Raw genomic sequence first — 16295 nt, 5'->3', positions numbered from 1 at the left:
GCAAGTTCAGTGCGTACTTAAATCAATTGATTGTTTGCATCAGCACCACAAAATATGCAATACACAATATGGGAAAAAAAAAGAACAGTGGTACAAACACACATTTTGCTCAAGGACACGCCCCAATGTCCATCAACCTAAATGCTGTTTCGCTGACTGACCATGGGTTATGTTTATGAGCACTAACAATTTATCCACTTTCCCTTCGATATTTCTATCTATCTGTCTTGCTTTTTCTAATTTCTAAATGGCAATTCTTTTGAGTATGTGCTTCTTTTGAACTTAAACTCCATGACTTAAGATGTGGCTTTTTCAATTCTAAAGGTCCAATACAACCTGTTTACGGCTCAGACTGTGAGCCCAGACAAGGAAGGTTTCCACCGGACCACCAAATACTTTGCCTGTAGGGAAGTGGAGGAGAACTTCCGCAGGAACCTGCAGAGCTCAGAGACCACTGAAGGTTTTTGGCTTCATTACAAATTTTCTGAATTGGAATCGTGTTGCAGATTTATGTTTTACATTCATTAAAATTGTCCATTCGGTTCAAATATTACAGAATATTGCATATTAAAACGATTATTCAAATTTTCTTTTTAAACTGAGGGGAAAAGTTAATATAATATGTCTTACATTTTATTTATAAATCACCAGCATGTCACTGAAAGTTGTAAAAAAAATTTTCCAGATAATAATCTTTTGAATACAGTATTTTTCTGGGAAACAATAATTAATGTAAACATCTTCATAAATAAAACTGATAGAAACCTTTTGCATGTTTGTCAATAATGTTGAGGTTGTTTACGATTTTGTTGCAGTTTTTGTCATTTTCTCTTTTCAGATTTGTTCTGTCAATGGACTTATCTTTAAGTATAAATAATGTTCAGTCTTTTCTTAATTAAGTATATCTTTTTGTTTCAACAGGTGCCATGAGACCAAGATTCTACCACCTCCGCCCACCAGATCCTATCATACAAGATGTTGGCAAAGTGGATGGTCTGGTAAGTTTGGTTGTACTGTTTTAGACAAGTGGATGTGTAGACATCTTGACAGTCTTATGTGTAGTATTTTTGCTCAAAATGTTTAATGGGTTGCAATAACAGGGACCTTGTCGTCAGTGAACCAGAAATTGAAAAGAAAAAAACAACTTCTGGGGAGAGGGGGGGGGGGAAGCAATAGTGAGCAGCCTATGTAGATGGCGTTTACTACCATTGGTATTGGTGTGAGATGTATTTCTTGAGAGTGTGTTGTATGTTGTCCTTCATGTAAATCTATTAGATCCCATTTGATGGAGAGAACTTCATCTGTTGATCTTTTGATTAAATTCCTGTTTTCTGATCGTTATTTTCTCACTTGTTCAAAACTTTGAAGGTGTAATTTTAGGGATCTCAGTATAGAGAGTTACCTATTTTAAGAGCCACTATTATCCTTACTATTTCCTTGCAATATGTGGTTGTGGTAATGTAGACTGGCGCTTAATTGTGCAATCTCAATTTCAGGCTGTGACATGCCTGTTGACGCCATCCTACAACAAATTCTATGCCTCGTGTGTGGAGCTCCTGATGGCCGGCTCACAGTGCGACAAGACCAAGGACAAACTCTCCCTGTTGGCAAGTGCTTTACTTTTTCTTGTAGCACAGATGGTTGAGAGGGGGAGGGTTGTGGAGTGGTAGGGTGGAGGAGGAGGCTCATTAGTCTAGCTGTAATGTTTTTTGATACGTTACGACAGTAGTATGTCCTTGAGCATGACTTGAAATCCCTACTGAGAAAGGAGAATGCTTTTTGACTGTTTATTTATTCACTTTATTATTATTTTTTTAACTGGATATAATGAAGTTTTATTATTTTTTTAAAACTCCATTTAGTTGTCTTGGTCTTTGTCGAATCTTGTGATGGAAATTTTCGATTGCAATAATGAGGTGTATGACTACTATAAAACCATCTATAATTTTTTAAAGTTAGATTTCTAAAACTATTGGGTCCTTTGTTAAGCGTAGAGTCAACTCTTCTTTTGTTTTTTATATTTCTGTCAAAGTTTTTGCACTCTGTCATGCATTGACTTTGGGTAAATTATCTTTGCGTTTTCGTCACCTCTGTATTTTTTCTCGTGCTGTGCAGTAAGTAAACAGTGAAAGGAGTAGAACTATGCAGTGTCTCATGAAGGAATGTCCACATTCATGACATATTAATGGTTATGTTACTTAACCTTCTTAGGGCTAAGCCATTTTTTAAACTATTTCCCTTCAGTGCTGGGTTTATTTTTGAAAAATGCTAATTTTCAACAAGTTTATATAAAAAGCTCATGTCTTTCTTATTTATCATTACTTCTAATTACAGTAGGAAGGAAAAATGTGTCCAAAATAATGAACTACCTCTCTGTCTGGTCAGATGAGGTTTTTTATGATGTTGTTGTTGGTATCCAAATACTCATAATTTTTAGTCCAGCCTGCTTGGAGATCAGCAGAAATATCGACGTTCCCTTCTGGGCTGAACCTTGCTAGATCTACGATATATCCCCATCATTCACATGTAAATCTTTTATTTGAGGACAGAGTCCTTCAAACTCTTCATCACTATCGTCTGATTCCAGAAAAATGATGGGCAAATATGTGTCTAAATCAACTGACGAATCTGGTATTTTGAAAACTGTAAACAATATCCCAGAAAATTTCCGAAAAAAACTCCATATCGATCACCGACTGCCAAATGCGCGGCCAATGGCGCTAATAAACATTGCACTGGTAGACTGTTGTCACCAGCAGTTTAAAAAAATAGTTTCTAAACTCTGTGATGAGCATGGAAGGTAGGTATGAGTCATCACGACCACTGGTCGCGATGCGCGCTAAGAAAGTTAAAAATAGTCTTTGTCTCTTAGTACTTTGGCCAGGCCATTAGTTTAATTGTGTCGCACTAGACTTTGGCTTGCACGGCTCTTATTTGAATTCCTTAAAGGATATTCTTGAACTGTGTTAGTTTGTGGAGTTTTCATTCCTCTCTACCCTTTTGGCCTGATATTATTGTAGGTGATTGTTATAATGAGAGGTTGACCTCATAGTAGCCATACTGTGGAAAAAGGGGAAACCCCTTGAAACATTTCATTCCTTATGTGGGATAGTGCAATGTGTGAAGCAGATAGCGTTTCAAGCAAAATAGTGAATTGTGGGCTGCTACTGTATTGATAACAACATAAAGAGTGTTATTTTTAGGAATGGCTATATTTCTACCCTGGACAGGATGCATCTGCCATGCACTACCACTTCTTGTTGCTATGGAGACTGCTCTCATGTCTGGCCCCCTCTGTGGACTATATGAAGATGCTGAAGGATACAAAGATGGACATGGGAAAGGCGTACGTCCTGCACACTTTGCGTTGGGGGCCACGCCTCGGCCAGAAGTTTTTCTCCACCTGGGTGCAGGTTTGTTCCTAATCATTGTTTTTTTCTCTTAGTTCTAATGGGTAATGCTTGTCTCTTGTTTGTTGTACAAAGCTTCATCAGCCTTATCTTTATCATTATTGTCGTTGCGTTTGTCATCATCATCATCATGATTGCCAATATTTTCATAAAGTGTTGGGTAAAATAAAAATAAAAAGACTTCATTTTAAAAAATGAACGAAGATTGTGTTCTTGGTAAAACATTTGCAAACATGAGCTTATAAAAATGTTTGTGAGAAGAATGATGTTTTAAATATTTGCTTGTGCTCCTGTTTCAGCCGTTCCTAGTGAAGCAAGGTCTGAGCGCGAAAGAGGCGAGTGATCTGTTGGAGTCTGCTGCAGGACTGAGCAACACCAGCAGATACGATGTCATGTTGGCCATGTCTTACATCCGAGATCAGGTGAGACTCGTGCCACATGATTCATGGCTGTGTAAAACAATATCTTTATTCTTTCCCCTAGCGCTTTGTTTCTGGTTGGTTTAAATATTTCTAATTTCGATATTTTTTGTGAAAATGTAAACTCTCCTTCTGGAGAGGGATGGGGGGCACAGTTAGATCAGCCGATATTATGCCAAATTTTGATCAAAATGACTTTGGTTCAAATGAGATTTCTAAATGTGGGTTGTTGGGGGAGATTTCAAAGCTTTCTGCCAGCCTACTTGGCTCAGTCCTATTGGAAGGTAAGCATTAAATCGGAGGTCCTTGTCTTTAGTAAAATCATATTGGTCTTTGGGGTGTTTAATATGTATGATGCAATGCCCATTTTCCTAATATTTAGTGCTGCACAGTACTCTTTTTGTCTTCACCAATGCTTTAAGTATATTAGCAGTCACCTATAGTTTTCTCCTTTCTGTAATATTTCAGTACCAGGAGAGATACGGGGAATGAATGTCCTGGGAAAGAGTGAAAGGCGGTTTATGAGAAGAATGTCAGTCTTTTTGGTGCCAAGTTTCAGCACTTGTGTCCGTCCTATCCCTTCCCTATTTTCTACTGTTTGATGGGTGCTATTTTGTGATCTGCTCCATCTATTTCTTTTCTATGTTACGATTGTCTTAATCTGTGCTTGGCAAAGATAAAGCATTTATTGTGGTGGCCCATTGTATACTAAAACAACTACCCTATGAGTGAAAATTTCCTGGTGCTGAGCATGAGACACTATCACAGAGGGCTCAAGGGTAAAAAACAGCTGAGACAGAGGCCTTGTAGTATTCTGAACTGCAAGTATTGTAGCAAAATACACGTGTTGATCAGTGTGGAAAAATAATTACCTATGCTTGTGGGCTTGTCTGCAGATTTCTCGACTACCTTGCGTTAGCTCAGATGACCTTGGCCCCCAAGATCTGCCAGGCATGTCTGACATTCTTATCCTGGATGCGATCGTTGCCAAGTGCCAAGTGTCCCTGGATGACAGCTACACCAAGTCTATGGTGAGTTTTTGCCTCTCGGCTATGTCAGTTGATGGGATGTTACGTAATGAAGCTGTCAACACAGCAGACTTTCTCCTTTGCTTCTGCTTCTGAAGTGTCTTCTACCCCATCCCCTTTTATTTCCTCTTTCCCTTCCCTATTTTTTCTCTTCTTCTTCTTCCCCTTCTTCTTTGTATTTTTCCTCTTCTTCCTCCTCCTTTTCCCCATCACTTCTTTCTCTCCCTCTTCCTTTTTATTTCCACTCCTTCCTCTACGATTTCTTCCTAGGAGAATGCAGTTGAAAAGGATACTGACAAAACAAGTGTCTGACCCAATTTGGCAGATGCGCAATTAGAGTCGGATACGGACTATATACTTTGGCATGGGATGCTGATTTTTGTATGAACTTAATAACAACCTTATAGCTACTTGTCCTTCTAGTATTGAATTTTATTCGTTCACAAATAAAAGTGCAGAACTTTAAATAAACAAACAAGAAAATTTTCTGTGTACAGCTGTTGTATGATTGCTGAAGGGTCTCACTGATAGTAATGTCATCTCATCTCATGAGCTGTAACAGCACGGATCACATATTGTTTCTGCCATTTATGATATTGAGACAATCACTTACTATGTTACCTCTTTCCATATCTAAATCTATACACTGGCATCATTTTTTTGGGAGCGTTTTTGACTGTGTCCTTAAACATGTTATAAGAAAGAGTTAAGCAATGTTTGTATGATACGCCACCAAAAGGTGAACTTGTGAAATAACATAAAATTATGAAAAAAATGTACTCTCATAGGCCGACCCTGAACTGGACAAGGCTTTGGAGTTTGCTCAAGATCTCATCCCTGCCATCTTCACTCTGATTGAGGCTTACAGTGCTTTCGCAAGGTAAAGTTCAATGTAATAGTAAGAGGTTGTTCTCATTGAACCTTACAGAACTTTGGCGCTGTAGAGTTTTTGTATGTTTAAAACACATAGGTTCCTGGTAGTGCCTTTAGGCTTTGAGTGCTTTTGCAAGGTATTGCTTGTGTAGGTTATGAAGTTGTTGAATTTTACTGTTAAAGCAGGGGATACTAATTATGGTGTACAGTGATTTCATGAAGTATGGTTTGCAACATTCTCTTGTAAATGCAACAGAGTTAAAAAAAACAACCCATTGAAGATTTGAAAGCTATTATTTCTTGGACTAGAATTATTGTCTTTGTCATGTTACCTGTTTCCCATTTCTTAGGTCTTTTCTCATTTGCTTTCCAGTGAGTGGGTGGTTGGCGGGTGCTCTAGTGTGGTTTGCTTCTTTCCTATCAAACATTTATCGTCCTTATCTCCCCTTCTTCTTTTTTATGTTTGTTACATCTTGTTTGTAACACCTCTTCTTCTGGCACTCATATGACCTTATGCAGTTGCTAGCGCCGTAAAACCTCTACTAAAACAAAAAATTTTGCAGTGAAGAAAACCTCTCACTGTTTCAGTGATTCTTTTTCTGTTATTGTTGTCACTTCTTTTGTGAGCAGGAGAATTCTAATTCTTAAACTTAAATAAGTATTAAGTTTCTTTTTTCTTCTTTTAAGGTCTTAATGTGGACATTGACTTAGGGCAGTTTTGAAGTGTGCCAGTGAATGTTTTCTGATGTGGGTTCAGGGGATTTTAGTTAATTTATTTATAAAAGGCTTTCTTTGTTTTTTGAAAAGTTGTAGTGAAAACTACCAAGGTCCTTGATTGTTGCTTCAGGTCTTGCATACTCAACAAAGTCTCTGGCTCGGATGACAAGAGCTTGACCCGACAAAGGCTGCGGGCTTTTGGACAAGTGCTGAGTATTGGCTCCAACCACCCGAGTGCGGTACGGGGCCAGGGCTCTGGCGTTGTGGGCCTTCTGCCCAGTGCAGTACGCAACGCGGTGGACAAGTGGAACAACAGCGGAGGCAACGAGTTCCCCAGCAGTGGGGCCTGGGTCAGTACCAAGTTGAGGTGGAATGTATTCGAGGTATTAGACCACTATCGCAGCAACACCATCACTTCTATCCTCAGCCAGAACAAGAACTTCTAAAACAACAACAACAGCAGCAGCAGCAACAGCAACAACAACCACAATCACCACTATTCCTTTCATGCCTCTGCTTTGGCATCAAGTGTTAAAATACCCAGTGATGACATTTGTGTATTTATGTTTTGTGTGGCTGGAGCTTCTGAAAGCAGACTGTTAACCAGTGGTAAATGTATTGAAAGTTTTTTTTTCCATTTGTATTTCAGAGGAATGCCTTTGCATCAGACCCGATTCCAAGTGAAAGTTACATGGATGCCATCCACAGTGCACACATGGTCACATTGTCAGGTAAAAATTTAAAACACTTGTGAAAGTGCTCTACAAATTTAACCCTTAGAGTGCTGATCGCGACCGCGATGGACATTGGCATAGTATAACGCGATTTATGAAAAGAACGAAGTACTAAATTTGTACTGCTGGCTGGTAGGCTACGCAGAATTGATTTCGCCCGCCATTTTTCTTGTCACGAGGTTCGATCGAGGCGCGAGGGGTTTTTTGTTTCACGTTGAAGTCGAGTGACCGTGAAGTTGGAAAATTTGCAGCCGGCGACAAACATGAAAATAGTGTCGCATCAGATTCAGATGAAGATGTTTCGCGTATTTTCCTTGAATTGGAAGATGATTTCGAGGGTTTTGATGCTAGAGCTAACACTTTGTGGAATATAACGTTGGCCTACGAAACATTGAGACTGGTCTAGATCTAGAGATCTAAATAACCGTCTGTTTTTATTCAGTCATTTCCAACACCACTACTACAACAATAACTTCACAAAATACTTTTTGCTTCACATATTCATAAAGAACTTTCAATATTCTAAAACTTTTATTCTTACCTTCATTAGAAATTTTGACAAATAAAAAAGTTATTAGCAAAAAAAAACATGTATGTGCAAATCTGGCGTTATTCCAAAATAAATTCAACACAGGGAAAATATAAGGGGAAAGAAGTCAGCGCTGTAAGGGTTAATAGACTACTCTGTTTTGAATTTGATGATGTGATAATATAATGGCTTGTGAAAAGGTTGGCTGGAATGGTTTTGCTGAAATATAAAAAGGTAGAAATAGAAAAGTACCCTTTTTTGTCCTCCCTGGATATTTTTTGACAATGGTAAGTCTAAAGATATAGCAGTTATACAAATTATATGTATACCTAGGAAGCAACATATCAACAAATTCATTTGCATAAATACATCATTTTGGTTTGTGGCAGCACAATTCCCCATTTTTCAGTTAGGATGATAGTGTTGCTCAAAGAATACTTTGAAGTGGACTTGAGTTCTCAATTCTGAAAAGAATTATTTACGTAAAAATATCCAAGAACTTATGATTTTAAGGACCAGTGTAAAAGGTTCAGGAGATCATATCTACAGTGGCAACAACTTTTTATCTAGCAAAGAGTCTTCTTGGCAAACCTACACAGTAGAAGAATAAAATTTTGTCGTGACTTTGCTAGCTATATACGAAAACTCACAAACTAAAACAAGATGGGATACAATGAGCTGAATTTGGTTAATTTCTCTACGCTATGAGATCTAGATTGCTGGCTAAGTTTCTAAAAATGTTGCTTAGGGCCACATTATGGAAGGATCTTTGTTGAAGGAGTAAGTCTACAAGTATATTGCTTCATTTTGTTTAATTTCACCTGGCTTGTTTTTACAGGTTTTGTGCAAATTCAGCATATTGACACAGGATGACATTTTATCCATATTGTTGTTTTGATGTGCCTAAAGTCTTAGATACGAGTTATCATGGTCTGTGGAAAATACTTAAAATTTGAGAGACTGAGGCCTTATTAAAGTTGTGATGTATTTCGCCAGCATCAGAAAGGAAAGGTATGTTAAAAATAATAAACTCGACGGAGTCTACTGGAAAGTTGAGATCTTCATTGGTTTGCAGAAAAGAAGTGCTTCTCTTGTGAATTTGACGTTTTAAATAGAAATCTGAATTCCATGTCTGTTGTGGGTGTTGCAGGTCAGTCTCCTTTCTGCATCAACGCTTCTCTGAGGCATGTTCTACAGTCTCTCATGAGATTTGGTGGAGACCTCATCATGTAAGACCTTTTCTTAGCCTATTGTGAGAAATAATTTGGTGAAATAATGTACTCAAATTGTACTGCCTTTACTTTTGTGTTATTGTACTCTGAATAAAACAATTTGATTTAGCTTTTTTAAGGTGGGCCTCTTTGAGAAGAAAATTGAATTGTAGCCTATATTGAATAGGCTTATTGTGAGAAATATTTTGGTGAAATAATGTACTCAAATTGTACTGCCTTTACCTTTGTGTAATTGTACTCTGAATAAAACAATTTGATAGAGCTTTTTTAAGGTGGGCCTCTTTTAGAAGAAAATTAAATTGTAGCCTATATTGAATAGTTGTTCTCAATTTTCTTTTGGAAATGCTGTTGAAAGGGTCGAAAAAAATAATTTTGCTCTACTTCATTAACTTCCAAAAAATATTTATCTGACAGTGGCTGGCACAAAAGTATGGCAATTGTGAAAAATAAAGTTAGTTTAAATATCAGGGTTTTTTTGCTTTTTGTGTGAACTAAAAAATTATGCTTTGTATTGAATTCACAGTTGGTGTCCAAAGGTATCCGGCAACACAGAGCTCCTGAAGGTGATGTTCCCCCTGATCCACGACGTCACCACAGAGTACCTGGGAGACATGGTATGTTGGCACTCACTTGTTTTTCAGGGAATATATTTTCTCACACTTGTCACAGACCTTTTTCAAGGGGTATTGTTGATACTTGTCAGGAGAGGTATTGACACTCACGTGTCAAGGGACATTTTTGCACTCTTGTGGTATGCTGGCATACTTGTCAGGGGGCTGACCGTCTTGTCCCATTTGTTGGCACACTTGTTACTGGATATGTTGGCAAACTCGTCACACTTGTCTGGGAATATGTTGGCGCTATTGTCAAGTGTTATGTTGGCACTTGTCACAGTGTATATGCTGTAAGATCAGTTTATATGGGGTTTTGGTCACCAATGTAGTTGAGGTCCTTAGTATGGGAGGGTAATGGGAGGTTGTTGAACTTGGCTGAAGTATAGGATGATAGTGCACTCATGATGGTGCACTCTAGTGATGTTTTGTGGAGTTTCTGTGGAGTTTCTATCATCGATAGCAACGATGAAGACAGATGATGACAAGTGAAGGTAAAAAAGTTTTGTGTTATAAAAAATATCATTGACGGTCTATTTTCTATTCAGGGATTGTTAAATCAATTCTGGGCTTTTTTTTGTACAGATGTCATATTCCTCTCCTTCACACACACACACACACACACATACATACACATATACACACACACTCGCATGCTGTCTCTCTTTCACCACACATGCACACATACACGCACACACACACACACACACACACTAGTATATTCACACTTGCAAATTTGGCAGCACATAAGGCTGACGTTAACCACAGATTTACCTCTTTATTACTTGAATCACATATCTCAGCTGATGTCTTTGAGTTAGTTGTATTTATGAAGTAGTATATATTTGACTTCATACCTTTCTTTATTTGCTATGAAAGTTGCCATTTGCATGGCAGGAAAAACAGTACCTTTAATATGCTCTGATTATTTGACATCCAGGTCATGAATTTGAAATCCAAGGTTTCCGATGAGTCGGCCTTTGAGGAGAAAGCATATCAACATGCCATTCAGGCTTGTGACCAGATCATTGTTCAGTTTTCAGATGCAGAGAGGTATGACGGCACTCTTTTATACATAGTCAAAATACTGTGATAAACTTAAATTTGAGTATTAAAAACTTCCTTCTCCAGTCACAGGTCATTATGATTTCTTTTTTTGTGACGTAAAAATTTATAGGTGCATTTTCATTGTTTTAGGACTGGTAGGCCATTGTATAAAGAATGCCATGGCAGGGCAGTTTAAATTTGACCTAAGGCATTATTTTTACGTGAAGATGATGTGTGTATGTTTTGTGATTCCTGAAAAATCCCTTGCTGTAGATTTGTAATTTACACACTGTTGCAGTAAAAAATTTCACTCTTTCAAGGAGTATATTTATTCCTTTCTTTTGCCCCATGACAGTGAGTAAAGGAAGGTGGAATAGACTTAGGAACTGAATGATCTCTTTTTTTATCTAGAAGATTTGACTGTTGGGTTGTTCTATTTCTTTATCGAACAATTTTGGTTTGCACTTTTTTTGACTGATATAGCTGGTATCCTTCTGGACTTGGAAGGATCCGAGTGTGGGTATCTCCATAGTAATATTCTTGATAATGGGTCGTTTGAGGAGTGTTAACGGCTCTCTACCCGTATAGCTGGGCCCTGTTGAAGCTCCATGGCGGTGGGTGGACCAAAAATTTGGGTGGGGCTTCGGTTGCTTCCACTTCTGTACCACTAAATAGCAAGCAATAAGACCTAAACAGTAGGCTACTGATTTCTCTATAGTCACAGTGAGCCACAGTTTTTTGAGAACCATTCAAACGAGAAGAGCCACTTTTGTCTTCCATCTCTTTGTTCTCAGTTAGATTCTTCTGGATGAAGAGGTTGCCTTAAAAGTGGAATCGACGTGATTTATAAATGTTTCCATAAACGCAAACATACACACACAGCACTTCAAACATATTCCGTCTATGAGCTGGATAAGAACGTGTTGTTGCGGAAAGTAGAATGCATCTAAGAGAGCGTAGGTATCTGTGTCACTGGGGGGAAAGTGTGTCGTAAACATTCACCCCATTGTTAGGGCTAGGAGAATGTGAGCCCCCAGTATAGTGTTATTTTTTTCAGTCTTCTACCTTTTTACAAGAAGAGTTTTATTACAGAAGGGGCGTGGGAACGGGCTCAGTGCTGAGCCCTAAAGACATTTGATTGGCTGTTAGGTTACTATAGTTGTAAGGGCTGATGACAATGATTGGATAAACGAGCAAGCCGCCAAACTGATCACTATTTGTTCATTGCGTGCTTTCATAACAGTTTTAACCGCTTATTTCAATATTTAAAAAACTTTCATTTACGACAGAGTTGGGGGGGGGGGGGCTCAAGCCCGTGAACCCTTCACTACCCACCACCACTGTTAAAGATGGATGTTAAATTTGGAGGTCCCCCTTCTTGAACATCGTTTAAAAAAGACTTTTCCATACCAAACCTCTTTGTGATTTATTGGTTTCAGTCTTCTGCCTTTTCTTCCCTTTTTTTGTGCCAGATGTTTTCCATATTGAAAAGGTTCTGTTTTTGGGGAAGAGATAGGGGGTTTTTTGTTTCAAAAAGGTGAGGGCTAAAGTGGTGTGAATCTTGAAAATAGGTGTATAGAGGAAAGAGATTATGGCTGAGAAGATTTTTGTGCCAGCACTAAAAAATGTACAATAACAGGTGGGCCCTTCTTGTATTCACATGATTATACTTCTCATCTCACCAGTGGACTTGACGAGAAAATCTTGTATGAATGCATCAAGTTCTTGGAGAACAGCCTGGAAAAAAGCCCAGCAAGGAAAGCCTTCCGCAATGTGTACACAGAGACTGGAGGTAAAGTTTAAAAAAACTTTTTTTTTGGTATGTTCTTCTCATTACTCATGTTCTGTAGGAGCGGGAGAAGAGTATAACTGCTCTGAGATGACTGATTGTATACTTGAGCTGTTTGCCTTGCCTTCTTATTAGATGAAGACTTTTGGTAGTCTGTTGGTAAGGTGTGCACTTGCAGTAATAATAAATTGTGAGTTTGATTCTGGGTTTCATTCAAATAGGAAATTGTAGCCTTAGGAATGGTGCTTTACTTCATTTTTATACCCAGCTTCAAATGGGTATTTGGCAGTCAGTAGGGACAGCATATGTGAATGATAGTAGTGTGAGCCTAACTGGTTGCAATGCTGTATATCCCTGGGGGACTGAAATAATTGGTTTGGATGAACAGGCTGGCCAAGGGTGTGTGAACCTTCAGTGAGAGAGCTTCTATTTGTATTTTTGGGGTATGCGTTTGACTGATTTGTGTTGACATGTCAGTCCTCATCTGCTGCAAAACTCTTACAATGGCTAAGGGTAAGGTCAGTAGTATTCAAGGTTACTTGGTACTTCCTGCTGTTCGTCCCCATTTCCTCAGAGCTCAGCGTCCAGGTCTGTGTGTTCTGACATGTTTCTAAAATATGTACTCGAAAACAGTTGGGTGGTTGGGTGGTGCTTCCACAAGGTCCTACCTCTGCATTCTACTTGTTGTTCCTGTTTGCTTGTCTTTCTTTTTATCAGCATTGTATGACAGTTACTGTGTTGATTTGCTTCTCTTTAGCTTAAACCTAAACAAATAATTACTGGAGGTGTTTACTATTGTTTGTTTTTTTATTTTTCCCCAGATGTGACTGCTCTCTTGTTGTCTGTGGCGCAGACCAATCTCAGTGACACATACACCTCACATATCCTACGCCTCTTCAACAAACTTTTTCAACTGGGTAAGGCTTGAAATCTGACAGTGCCCATGGTTCAGATAAAACTGGAATAACGATGGATAGATAATTGATACTGCAGCTTGCACAACAGTGACCATATCTGAAAGACAGTGTTTACAATTTTCAATATGTCCATAACAAAATGAGAGAGGGAAAGTTTGCAGAAACAAAATTCTGCACTTCACACACTAATTATGTTTATTAGACCACTCAAATTTAATTGTTAAAAGCCTTTGTAACGAATGTCATTTCAGTTTGTGTGTTCTGTTAGAGCAAAGGAAGTTGGATTTTAAAAAGTACAGTTGAGATTGTCTAAGATGGCCACCAATTGTTGAGGAGAACAGTGGTTGTCTTATGCAGGTGGACATCTTAAACTGCACCATTATAATGTTTTAAAAAATGCAGGGGGAGGCATGGGCTCACTTGTTGCAGGTTTGTCCATGGTTATGAACCTTAATACAAAGAGAAAAAAAAGCTTTTTCTGTGGGGACTCTACTTTATTCTTAAAGTCTAAAAAGTGATGTGCCCTGGGGTGCCAATCGGGAATTAGAGGATGCAGTCTCAGAGAGATAATCTGTTACCCTGTTCATGTTATAATAGTCTATAAAACAATCAGCAGTGATTTTGCTGAAAATGGGAAAGGTGTTACATTGTACTGCTTCCTAAGTAGTTACATCAGTATTGTTTTATTTTGAAAAGAGAGTTTGGTTTAGAATTATTTTCCTTTTTTCCCCAGCATCTCTTATTATTCTGTGTACTTATCATATGACTCTGACTTGAGTTGCACTGGAAAAAGTTTATTGATGGAAGTTATTATTCAGACCAGATAGGTTTTTTTTATATCTTGTCATCTCAACATCATAATTGCTTTATGATTACAAACATGATACTGTTTTTGGTTCAAATGAAAATTGTATGACAATTAGATATTACCTTTTCTGTGCTCATGATTCTTAGGTTCTATTTTTCAAAGCAGAAAAATTAGTTACTTTCATTTTTCTCTCTCACCAGCTGAGCGGGAGTCCAGTGATGAAGACTTACGCAGTGTGTGTCACCGCCTTACTGGTCTGGCCTCTGTGGACAAGAGGAATGTGCAGCAACTGCTCACCAAAATTGTCAAAGGCAATGAGGTATGAAAGGGAAGGTTTGAGCACAGCTGTTTAGCCTGTTTAAAAATGACTTTTGTAAGACTGGTCACTCCTATAGAAAACAAACGTGGTCAGCAATGATGGTGGTGTTAGTTGTCAAAAAAGTCTGGCAGGTGATATTTTTGGGGAGGTGGGGTGAGGTGTTTTGTATACTAGGAGTAAGTACTATTATTCTAGTAAACCTCTATTTGAGGCACGAAACAAAGTTGTTTTACGAGTGCGATGATAACATTCATATGTATGAATAAAAATAGTCAAGGATGGATTTTTTAAAAATGTGGTCACGTTTTTTTGTATGCCGTCTTTGACCTTCTTACTTCTGTTGTTGAGAGTATAACTTATCTGTTGCTGCTGTTTTTTATTGTAGTTTTAAATTTCTGGTTTGTTATTGTGAAATTGGCCATGGAAGCAGCGTTATTCAGCATAGCCCTGGACTGAGGTTTAGCATAGTATTTTCTCTTCTATTACTCAGGTCATTTAAAATAATGATGCATCTTCATCCCATTCCAACGTCGTCAACTCTTTAACATAATCAACACTTTATGCTGTATTAGGGAAGGGCTTTTAGGGCTTTTGAAAATCCCCTTTAGCGTGATTTTTTTGTTGAAGGGTTGTTCACAACTGCTACAACAAATTAATAATAGCTCACCTTTGTAAAGTGACACGTCAAGGTTTGCTTGTTTCTGTTGTTCTCACCAAACCTATTATGACATATTTTCGCGCCTCTTAAATAATCTAATAATTTTGATAGGGGTGTTAAACCTATACCATTTCATCATTTTTTAATGTGTTCTTCACCATTTCAAAGTGTTTACTGTTGTTTTTTTTTTTTTATAGAGCTCCAGCTCCGAGTCTGTTGTCAAGGAGAACAATTTCCTGCTGCAGTCTCTGGTTGACCACATTGTAAAGGAAAAAAGGTTTGACAGTGTGAAAGATGTATCCACTGCTGATTACTATATTAAATTAAAGATAAAAATTTTCTGTGTGAATTGTAGTAATTATAAATGTAATATTCTATCCTTCATGGTGTCGGTATTCTATTTTTTAGGCTGATAGTTTCTAAAACTTAAGGTCCTGAGTTTATATCCTGGTCTGAACTTGAAACTGTGTGCTTGGGAAAGACTTTTTTTCTCAAATTTTCCTCATATCACTTCATTTGGAATGGATACCAAGCTAAGATAATTAAAGATCGTGTCAGTATGTTAGCTTGTTTTGAATGCTTTCCAGGGAGCTGAAAATGTTTGGAAATGTTGGAGGGTCTGTCGGGGTAATGATAATGATAAAACTTTTCTTGGAAGGATCAGGGCTATATTAAAGAAATCTGTTGTTGTTATCTATTACCTCTAGTAACAAACAGAAAAGATTGTTCTAAACTGGCTTGGTCTAAGTAAATGTCTCCCTCCACAGCCCAATTGGAGAAGACGGTGTGAAGGTCATCCTGCAGGCTCTGCTTCCCATGGGTGCCCCGCTCCTTGAGTCGGGCAAACCGGGAGATCTGTCCACTTTCCCTGACCTCATGTTGGTCGTGCATTCCCTGGCCAGGGCCGGGTCAGGGTCCGGTCATGTCTTGCTCTTCAAGGAAACTGTCAAGTGGCTGCATTTGTGGTGAGTTCAAGAATGTGGTTAGGCTGGAAACCCTCAGCTGAAACCTCTGCCTGAATTTCTTAATGTTAGTTTCTTTAGCCCTTTTCTCAATCTCCCTTTTATGCCCATTGAGCTCAAAGTCTCTTTTGAATGGTAACCCTATAAAAAAATATAGCCCTGTTCAAGTGGTGCAGGAAAGATTTTTTAATGGTCTTATGTCTCGTAAAAGATTTTCTTCATTATTAGTGCCGTTAATAGAT

General features: G+C 38.2%; 1 protein-coding gene across 1 annotated transcript in view; it reads left to right on the top strand.

Annotated features, from left to right (window-relative positions):
* LOC101864706 (E3 ubiquitin-protein ligase UBR4) overlaps nucleotides 1-16295 on the top strand; it is a gene marked incomplete in the record, with an annotated part of 129570 nt that overhangs the window by 30151 nt on the left and 83124 nt on the right. The window contains 17 exon segments of the mRNA XM_013086956.2: nucleotides 325-460; nucleotides 922-998; nucleotides 1497-1607; nucleotides 3231-3413; nucleotides 3710-3832; nucleotides 4726-4860; nucleotides 5646-5737; nucleotides 6578-6797; nucleotides 7097-7178; nucleotides 8861-8939; nucleotides 9466-9556; nucleotides 10494-10606; nucleotides 12286-12392; nucleotides 13211-13306; nucleotides 14315-14433; nucleotides 15289-15368; nucleotides 15859-16056. Of these exon segments, the coding sequence (XP_012942410.2) occupies nucleotides 325-460; nucleotides 922-998; nucleotides 1497-1607; nucleotides 3231-3413; nucleotides 3710-3832; nucleotides 4726-4860; nucleotides 5646-5737; nucleotides 6578-6797; nucleotides 7097-7178; nucleotides 8861-8939; nucleotides 9466-9556; nucleotides 10494-10606; nucleotides 12286-12392; nucleotides 13211-13306; nucleotides 14315-14433; nucleotides 15289-15368; nucleotides 15859-16056 (2042 nt within the window).

Source organism: Aplysia californica, unplaced genomic scaffold (genome assembly GCF_000002075.1).
Source record: "Aplysia californica isolate F4 #8 unplaced genomic scaffold, AplCal3.0 scaffold00526, whole genome shotgun sequence".
In the NCBI taxonomy this organism is placed as follows: domain Eukaryota; kingdom Metazoa; phylum Mollusca; class Gastropoda; order Aplysiida; family Aplysiidae; genus Aplysia; species Aplysia californica.
This window is presented reverse-complemented; position numbering and strand designations above follow the sequence as displayed.